The sequence below is a fragment of the Cherax quadricarinatus genome, chromosome 9 (genome assembly GCF_038502225.1).
Source record: "Cherax quadricarinatus isolate ZL_2023a chromosome 9, ASM3850222v1, whole genome shotgun sequence".
In the NCBI taxonomy this organism is placed as follows: domain Eukaryota; kingdom Metazoa; phylum Arthropoda; class Malacostraca; order Decapoda; family Parastacidae; genus Cherax; species Cherax quadricarinatus.
Genome location: NC_091300.1, coordinates 791,785 through 801,784, shown reverse-complemented (window position 1 = coordinate 801,784; position 10,000 = coordinate 791,785). Strand labels below are relative to the sequence as shown.

Sequence of the window (10,000 nt, the reverse complement as noted above, 5' to 3'; positions counted from 1 at the left end):
TTCCTGCAGTCCAGGAAAATGCAATCGACCACCCTCTCTCTCGTGTCTTACTTCTGTTACCTTGTTGTGAAACTCCAGAAGGTTTGTGACACAGGATTTGCCTTCCATGAATCAGTGTGTGTGTCGTACGTACTCACCTAGTTGTGGTTGCAGGGGTCGGGTCACAGCTCCTGGCCCCGCCTCTTCACTGTCCACTACTTGGTCACTCTTCCGGCTCCATGAGCTTTATCATACATCTCCTTAAAGCTAGGTATGGATCCTGCCTCCACTATATCACTACCCAGACTATTCCACTTCCTGACAACTCTGTGACTGAAGAAATATTTCCTAACTTCCCTGTGGTTCATCTGAGTCTCCAACTTCTAACTGTGACCCCTTGTTGCTGTGTACCATCTCTGGAACATCTTGTCTCTGTCCACCTTGCCGATTCCTCTCAGTAATTTTTGTGTCGTTATCGTATCCCCCCCCCATCTCTCGTCTTCCAGTTTTGTCAAGTCGATTTCCCTTAACCTCTCCTCGTAGGACATACCCCTTAGCTCCGGGACAAGTCTTGTTGCAAACCTTTGCACTTTCTCTAGTTTCCTTACATGCTTGGCTAGGTGAGGTTTCCAAACTGGTGCTGCATGCTCCAATATGGGCCTAACGTACACAGTGTACAGGGTCCTGAATGACTCCATGTTTAGATGTCAGAATGCTGTTCTTAGGTTTGCCAGGCACCTTTATGCTGCAGCAGTTATTTGGTTGATGTGCGCCTCGGGAGATGTGCCCGATGTTATACTCGCCCCAAGTTCCTTTTCCTCGAGTGAGGTATGTAGGCTCTGGCCCCCTAGATTGTACTTCATCTGTTTTCTTCTTTGCCCTTCCCAAATCTTCATGACTGCACTTGGTGGAGTTGAACTCCAGGAGCCAGTTGCTGGACCAGGCCTGCAGCCTGCCTGGTCCTCATCCGATTGAATTCTTCTCGTCAGATTCACATCATCTGCAAACAGGGGCACTTTGGAGTCTATTCCTTTCATCATGTCGTTGAGAAATACCAGAAACAGCACCGGTCCTAGAACTGATCCCTGTGGCGCTCCACTCGTTATAGGCACCTATTCTGACACCTCGCCACGTACCATGGCTCGCTTTTGTCTTCTTGACTGGTATTCCCTGATCTATTGTAGTGCCTTCCTTATTGTCCCTGCCTGGTCCTCCAGCTTTTGCACTAATCTCTTGTGTGGAACTGTGTCAAATGCCTTCTTAGAGTGTATGTGTGTGTGTGTGAAAGATTTTAGTATTCTCTATACCATAAATACAATATAATAGATTAGATACACTTTCCCTTTTTTTTTTTTTTGTTTCCCTGCCTCTGTGGGAGACAGCTGATGTGTTAAAAATAATTGCCACATTTTACAAGTATTTTGTTTCTTACAGCATTGCGAAGACTCTGGGCGCATTATCTGTGACACAGGGAGTGTTTGATCTAATGCCAGGTATCCAGGTATTATCTAATGTCATCACTGATAAGCAAGCAGTAGTGGCATGTATGAAATTTGCTGGTGAGTTTGTTTTCTTATATACATATGTTATGTACATGTTATACATATGTTTTGTTATATACGTACATGGTAATGTTCACATTTTGCCTCTACATTAGCTCCTGCCATAATTCTGTAATTCAGGTAAGGAAGATCATATTGAAGTCTTGACTTTTATGAGGTATGAAAGCCTGAGGTAAAATAGGCAAAATTCTTTTATTTTTTAGGGCAGTTGAGTAATGAGATTTACCTTTTGAGCAAGATATGTTGATTTTTATTTTAATGCATTGGCTCTTTTTCACTGAGGTGTTGTGACCCACAAGAAAAGAAATGCAAATGTCATCATTCATTTGGTGGCCATTCATTCAAATGCTATCATTTATTCATCATTTATTTACCAAACTTGCACATGAAAATCCCTCCCTATAAAAGCAAAAGACTTGGCAGGAGATGCAACATTCCCTCACTGACAAGCAAGGGTATGAGTACATTGAGAGACAACACAAGAAGTGTCAGGGGCCCAAGACTGTTCAACTGCCTCCCAGCATACATAAGGGGGATTACCAATAGACCCCTGTCTGTTTTCAAGAAGGCACTGGATAGGCACCTAAAGTAGTACCTGACCAGCCAGGCTGTGGTTCATATGTTAGTGTGTCACCACCCATAACAGCTTGCTTGATCAGACCCTGATCCACCATGAGGCTTGGTCTCTGACCAGGCTGTGGAGGCATTGACCCCCAAAACCCTCTCCAGGTATACTCCAGGAAAAGGAAGTTAGCAACAGCCTCCTTTAATAAATGATGGAGGTCACCCCAGGAAAGGTTGATTGGAGGAGGGGTACAGGAGGTTTTGTATGTGAGGAGCTTGGACATTCAGCAGGTGTGTGCGAGCCTGTTAGATAGGAGGAAGTGGAGGCAATTGGTTTTTATAACTTGAAGCACTGTTGGAGTATGAACAAGGCAACATGGTAACATTTATGAAGGGCTTCAGGAAAACTGGTTAGCCAGACTTGAGTCCTGGAGGTGGGAAGTACAGTGCCTGCACTCTGAAGGAGGAGTGGGGATATTGCAGTTTGCAAGGGCATCTGAAATATACTATCAGTGCACCTCAGGCAGAACAGTGATGGTGAAAGTGTTTTCTTTTTTTCAGGTCACCCTACTTTGGTGGGAGACAGCCAGTGTGTTAAAAGGCTGAATTTACAAAAGCTTTTTGTGAAACCTCATAGCACAAAATGCTAATTATTAAACGTGAAAAAGATATTAACGATGTAAAGTTGCATGCCGTCCTCTAGTTAACAAGCAGCAATGAAATTTAGTGCAGAGAACATATAAATGAGTAACTCTGTTTGCCTGGCATAGTAATAGAGAACATGCATGATTACCATCATGCACCCATTAAGCCACAAAACTGAGTACATCTTGTTAATCATTGCCTTTTTTTTCCATGAAGTTCAAGCTTTTATGTGTGAAATTTCCTGTTTTAACTTATGTTATTTAAGAAGTTAGAAAGATATATCTAGAATGCTACATAACAGCTAAATTAAAGTTTCAGTAAAACAAACTTTCAAAACACTGTGAGACTCTTTGAAAGGATTATATAGTAACTGCAGTTTATATGGTTTATGTTCTAATTTATTCCTGCTGCCAGTCTTTTTCCCAAACTTTATAAGTTAACCATAATCTATTAGTGTTTATTTATTAATTAAAAAGCTGAGTAAATGAAAATATAAATATGAAGTATGGTCTTTTATTTTAAATGTTTAAATATTTACATTTTTGCACATAATGTAAGTAGATTAGCAAGATGATGTTGAAAGGATGGAAAAATGACAGTGTATTGAAGTGCCTTCTTTGCTAATGTAGTAGTTATTAACTCGTGGCAGCAAAACATGGGTTGGTAGTAATAAAATTAATTTTGAAGTGCTTATGTAATATTAGTAGACTGGATAGTGAGAAAAATTAGGTGAACTTCTATTGAAGTTGGATTAGGCCAGCATTTCTCAATGTTTTTACCCTTGCAGAACCCTTGAAATAATTATCAGAGTACTGCCGTCCTGCCAAGTCAGTGTAAAACGAAAGCCTGTAATTGTTTTACATGATGGTAGGATTGCTGGTGCCCTCTGTTCTGTCTCATAAACATGCAAGATTTCAGGTACATCTTGCTACTTCTACTTACACTTAGGTCACACTACACATGTATGTACAAGCATATATATACACACACCCCTCTGGGTTTTCTGCTATTTTCTTTCTAGTTTTTGTTCTTGTTTATTTCCTCTTACCTCCATGGGGAAGTGGAACAGAATTCTTCCTCCATTAGCCATGCGACTAAAATGCCAGGAGCAATGGGCTAGGAACCCCTTCTCCTGTATATATTACTAAATGTAAAAGGAGAAACTTTCGTTTTTTCTTTTGGGCCACCCCGCCTCAGTGGGATACCGCTGATGTGTTGAAAGAAAGATATAAAACACGAAATAACTTTAAAATACTTGAAATTTGGGACAGTTTCCAGACATAATGGAAAGACGTAGTGGTCACGGAGCTCACAGAGAATGTAAACAAACCAGGTGGGGTGCAGTGACCATATTAGAAAGTCAGGTGGGGGAGCCATATAGCAAGTTTTGGTCATAATTTGAAATGTCCGTTTTAGCGGAACACCATAAAGTGGGGCCCTACTGTACAGTACACTACTGTATAACCATTTAAAAATATACCAGAAATGTTATAAATGGTGCAAAGGTGACAGTAAAGCAATACCAAAGATGGTTACACAACCTCACTACCATTATAGTATGCTCCTCACTTACCGACGAATTTGTTTACTGATGTGGTCATAGGAACAGAACTCTGTCGTTAAGTGAGGCGAGGAAAGGCTGTACCTGCATCAGTTATTAATAAACAATGACAAACAATGGCAGGCTCTCGGTCTCCACCTACGATGCTGTGTTTTGATTAAAAGGATGCTGTACTCTGTATTTTATTTTTAAGGTTTTCTTTAAAGTGTAAAAAGAAACTGAGCATTTAATTTAATTACAGACACCTGTAAATGTTATAAAAACTGTGAGAAAAAATTTCAGGCAATAATGCTTCTGGTCTCATTTACAGAAGAAGCAGTTGAGGGACCAAGAAGCAGGGATGAGGAGGCACTGTACTGGATGGCTTTTTTAAACATTTCTCCCAGTGTTATCTGCCTTATTAACAAGAATTTTTGTTGTAATAGTCTCTCTTTGATTTTGTAAACTGACATAATTTCTTGTTCTGCTGGTCCTTTAATAAGCCCATCACACATTTTCACCAAGTCATCTATAAAAACTTTTTCTGCTGTGTTAACAATGTCATCCTCATCTTCACTATTATCATCACAGTCTCCTTGATTCAGAACCATTTCAGCTGTTTTATCATCAACCATTGAGTGATCAACTGGAGTCTGCCGGCAAGCAAGTATTCCTTTTGCATATGTAAGGAGGTCTGAAATCATCTTTTTCTCACCTGACATACGGAGTTCTTCAGAATCACCACCTTGTTCATCATCACTGAACATAGTTGCAGGCCAGAGGTTGTGCCAGGTATACACAAGTGTCTTTAGTCACTGTGTTCCAAGAGTTAGCATTTCCTTTTGGAAACTTTCCATACCCATGCCTCTCTTCACTGCTGCCAACACGTTGTTCAAGAATCTGTATATTTACTCTTCATTGATGTAAAGATATGGTTGAATTAATGAAGTCACATTTGGGGAAACGTACGTGGCTTACATGTTATTTTTGATGATAAGTTCGGCTGGAAGATGAGCAGAACAGTTGCAGTTGTCATCCAGTCCAGCTTCCCTGCAGTAAGCACAAGCTGCTAGTACAAAAAGTTTTGGAAACCAATTAGGAAAGATGTTCCTAGTGATTCATGTCCTTTTGTTGGCATAATAATCGACTGGTAAGAAATTGATTCCTTTAAAACAGTGATCATGCACACTTTTGCCTATCACAGCCAGTTTACACTTATTCATGCCTGCTCCATTAGCACATCTCATCACAGTTATTCTGTCCTCAGCATTCTTAATTCATATGGGGCTGTCTCATCAGCTGTAGTCAATGTTTTCTTGAGGTAATAATGCCAAAACAGTGATGTTTCATCAGCATTGTAGACTTGTTCTGGCATCAGATTTTCATCAACAACAACCTTGGCAAACTCATCAGTAAATTTCTCTGTTGCTTCATGATCAGCAGATACTGTACCACCAACCACAAATCTTTAAAAATTTAATGCAATGCCTTTTCTTAAATTTCTGCAACCAGCCTGTTGAACATTCATAATTACCTTCAATTTTTGACTCATCATGATAGATCTTTGCTTGTTTTATGATCAACATACCATTAAGCAACATATGTTCACTGCACCACTGACAAATCCACTCTCAGTATATGATCAAGATCTTCAGTTTTAGCTTTATGCTAAAAATGAACTTCTGTTCATCCCTTGCAGTATACAATTTTAATGGTTTATCCTTCTGTTTCTTCAGGTCATAGATGGTGGTCATCCAGCACCATACTTCTCTGTAAGATGCTTCACACTTACACCACTGTCCAGTTTCTCCAACAACTTGAGTGCTATAGATAAACATAAATACTTCCTCCTTATCTTATCACTGTTAACAAAAGGGGTATCTGCAGGCCTTCTTGATATTTTTACTGCTATTTTTGCACCACAGAACAGAAAATAAGCACAAAACACATTGTAATCACAATGAGTAATGCAGTGGCTGTGACAACTGTTGATGACAAATTGGTGCCAACACAGCATCAGAACCACACCCACCTGGGATAAGCAAGGTCATTGTGTCACAACTGTCTGGGTATGCAGAGACTTGTGCAATGCCTGGGAATCTCCCCACAGCTGACTGCAATTTTCCATTTGTGGTGTCATGTCGATTCTCAGAAAATGTTTTGGATGTCAGAGCTTTTTGTACTTTGGAATTTCGGATAAGAGATACTCAACCTGTATTTTATCACGTCCCATTCCTGCTTTAGCATTGATGCTATGGTTTGTCCACTCATGTACTCACTGGCAGTCCTTCAGTGGTAGATACTGTACTGTAAGTCAGTGTTTTTATATATTTCAGATGAACACCACATGCTTGTTGAACCTGCATGTGGAGCAGCGTTAGCAGCCGGATATTGTGGCATCGTTCAAGAATTTATCTCTAAAGATGTCATATGCAATGATGGACCAGTTGTGTTTGTGGTATGTGGTGGGAATATTGTGACCCTAGACTTACTAATGACTTGGAAGAATCAGCTTTGTATACTAACCACCTAGTTGTATTAGTTCTTTTTTTTTTTTTTAATTTAGTTTAGAAAAAAACTAACCACTGTAGTTTATTCCTCTGCACTCTTAAGTAGGAATTTATTTTATATTATTCATATTCATTTCAGATTTTCAAATACATATTGGGTCCTATAACCCCATGACAGTATTCAAGTATTCTTTTTTTTTTTCTTAATTCATGAGGTTTTATTGAAGAAAAAACGTATATTTGTACATAAATTTATATAATTATGAGTTAAGTGCTCTAGTTGTCTAATGTTATTGTAAATATATGGCAGCATTTGATAATAAGTCTGAAAAGATATATATACAATTTATCCAACATTACCTCTGTTTCATTTACCTTCTCTTCAACACATTGAAGCTTATTAATCAGTCAGTTTGGATGCTGTGCCAACACTGATGGGTATTCTGAGCTTCTTCCAACATATTTTACTAATGTAAAGAATTTGCATTATCTTTTGATTATATTGCACTACAGCACAATGTACGTACATAGTATTTACTTTTGTAACTTTCAGTAGTCTTTCCGTAGAAGTTCTGATATTAATCATACTATTATATTACTAATATGGTTAGTTGGTTTGTGTTTAGAAGATGGCCTGCTGATTTGTCAGGTTTAATGCCCGTCAACTGCACTTGCATCATTAAGGATGCATTTCACAAGTAAATCACCAATAAAAAATATGTTTATACCAAAAATAATGATTAAAGTCAACTTTATATACACCGAGAGATATACATGTACATGTACATCTCTCTGTGTATATGTTTCTGGAAAAGTGATAAGATTTTGTTCTCACCACAGTATATCTTGTTTTAAGGTGAAGGAGTTGGAGCAATCGCCCATATTGAATGATAGGTCAACATCAGTCACAGGTGCATAGTCAACACTGTTGGTATACTACTTTAGGTTAGATATGTGTATGCACTGATTAAGGAATTAATATGGCATGTGTGGCTTCTTCAGTCGTAATACAGGACATGTAAGTGAGGTGAGCATAGGTCAGAAGTGGGTGAACTTGATAGAAGAAGCATGAAACTCTTGCACCTGCTTCTCAATAACCCTTGAGTGGCAAGACTCTATGGTCAACTCAAAACACACGCATGCTCAGTGTCCTGCTGAGGCCCATCTCTTCAGGGATTGGCACTGCCTCTCACAGACTAGCAGGAATCCTGGTTAAACACTTTACCAAACTGTTAGATAAGATCAGCCTAGCACACCTAAAACACTTATGGGGAATCTTTTAAATCACATTAAGGATTACAACATCAAGAATAAAAGGCTTGCAAGTTTTGACGAACATCTCTGTTCACACCACCATCACAGATGAAGCTTTAAATCTCACCATCCTCAAAATAAATGATAATTTGAACCATCCTATAAGCTGAGACTTTATTGACCTAATACAGCTATTCATGAATTTCAACTGTTTTGGCTTCAATGTACACACAATAACTTGGATTCACAGTGGCTTACCAATTAGTGTAGTCTAAGCTAATTTAGATATTTGAACATTTGGAATCAAGCCACAGCATACCAAACATTCCTAGTATGCAAACTCTTGATTTAATGGACTTTGAAAATACAAGACAAAATCCTTTGGGGTCCATGGATTTGAAATCAATCTTGACAAAGCAATCTCATCTTACATCTTGGTCATTGTGTCAAGAAAGCTTAAAATAAAAGACACCCAGAAAACTATTAATAGCTTAGACCCAGCCATCAAATTTACAGTAGAGGATGGGAGAGATGACAGCTTGCCTTTTCTCTATGTGATTCCATATGGGAGGAGAGAAATTTGTTCCAAGTCTACAGGAAGTCTACATATGTTTCTGTTTAGAGATTTTTATGGCCTGGGGAAAAGCCAACTGCTGACTCTGGCTCAATACAACATATATGTGATGGCCCTACAAGCCTGAATAGATGACCCACAGTCATCAGCTGATAAAATACAAATGGATGACTCACAGCCATCTACTGCTCAGCAGTCACATTACCATGTCCAGAAACTCCTATAAAAATAAGCAAGAGAACAAGGAATGTAAGGTAGGATAATTTCCCTCATCACTATGTATTATAAATTAGAAAATTGTGCCATGAAATGTATAAGATATCAACTGGTACAACAGATGACCCACAGCAAATACTATATAGTAAATCTTTTTACAGTGCAACCTCACATTGTCTGATGTTCTTGCAACAACATTCCAAAAGTCCAACCAAAGAAATTTGATAGTGAGGAATGAATCTTGATATTATGCACTGTAAAGCATTACAGAATTACTAAGGCACAAAATATTGTTACTACATACCGTGAGTTTCCATAGAATCAGTTTAATCACAAAATCATGTGTACTGTTGAATATTTTTCATCTGACCCAAGTTGGATAGTAGGGCCTAAGGCTCAAGAGTGTTTGTTTAAGCACAGCTACAGTTGCTTTCTAGGAGCATTGTCTATCTCATGCACTTTGTATTTATCAAATGATTTTGGATAGATTACTGTATTTTATCACCCCAGCTTGTCTCTAGATATAACCTTAAGAACACTTGTAAAGCTTGAGGCTACAAGAAGAATAAGCATGAATTTATGATGGTATTGAAGAAAATGAAGATTTTAGATATGGTTAGATGTGGGGCACACGTGACATACATCATTCAGATATTGCAATTAAAAGTAATGAGCAGAAAATAAGCACTTGTAGTATTGTTGGAATGCATTACTTTAAAACACATATTGTATAATACATTAATCAGTACTGTATTGTTAGGTAAGACACATATGCAACAGTTAGGTATCTTTATTATGAAACGTTTCGCCTACACAGTAGGCTTCTTCAGTCAAGTACAGAAAAGTTGATAGAAGCAGAAGATACTTGAAGACGATGTAATCAGTCCATCACCCTTAAAGTTTTGAGGTGGTCAGTCCCTCAGTCTGGAGAAGAGCATTGTTCCATAGTATGAAACAATATGGAGATGAAATGACAGAATGGAGCTTTTTATAGCGCCAAGAGGTGAGACGTAGGCCACTAGTGGCCTACTGAAAAAGCCTACTGTGTAGGCGAAACGTTTCATAATAAAGATACCTAACTGTTGCATATGTGTCTTACCTAACAACCTGTCGGTATTTCATACCATTTTAATGTTCAGTACTGTATTGCATAGTA

At 38.5% G+C, this 10,000-nt stretch overlaps 1 protein-coding gene across 9 annotated transcripts in view; it reads left to right on the top strand.

Annotated features, from left to right (window-relative positions):
* Positions 1-7,159, top strand: part of LOC128686160 (serine dehydratase-like) — a 38,242-nt gene extending 31,083 nt beyond the window's left edge. For all 9 annotated transcript variants that reach the window (XM_053772908.2, XM_053772903.2, XM_053772910.2 and 6 more), the window contains exons 7-8: positions 1,414-1,538; positions 6,627-7,159. In XM_053772908.2, the coding sequence (XP_053628883.1) occupies positions 1,414-1,538; positions 6,627-6,823 (322 nt within the window). In that variant the 3' untranslated portion in view covers positions 6,824-7,159. The remainder of the gene's footprint in view (positions 1-1,413; positions 1,539-6,626) is intronic.
* Positions 7,160-10,000: the final 2,841 nt, after the last annotated feature.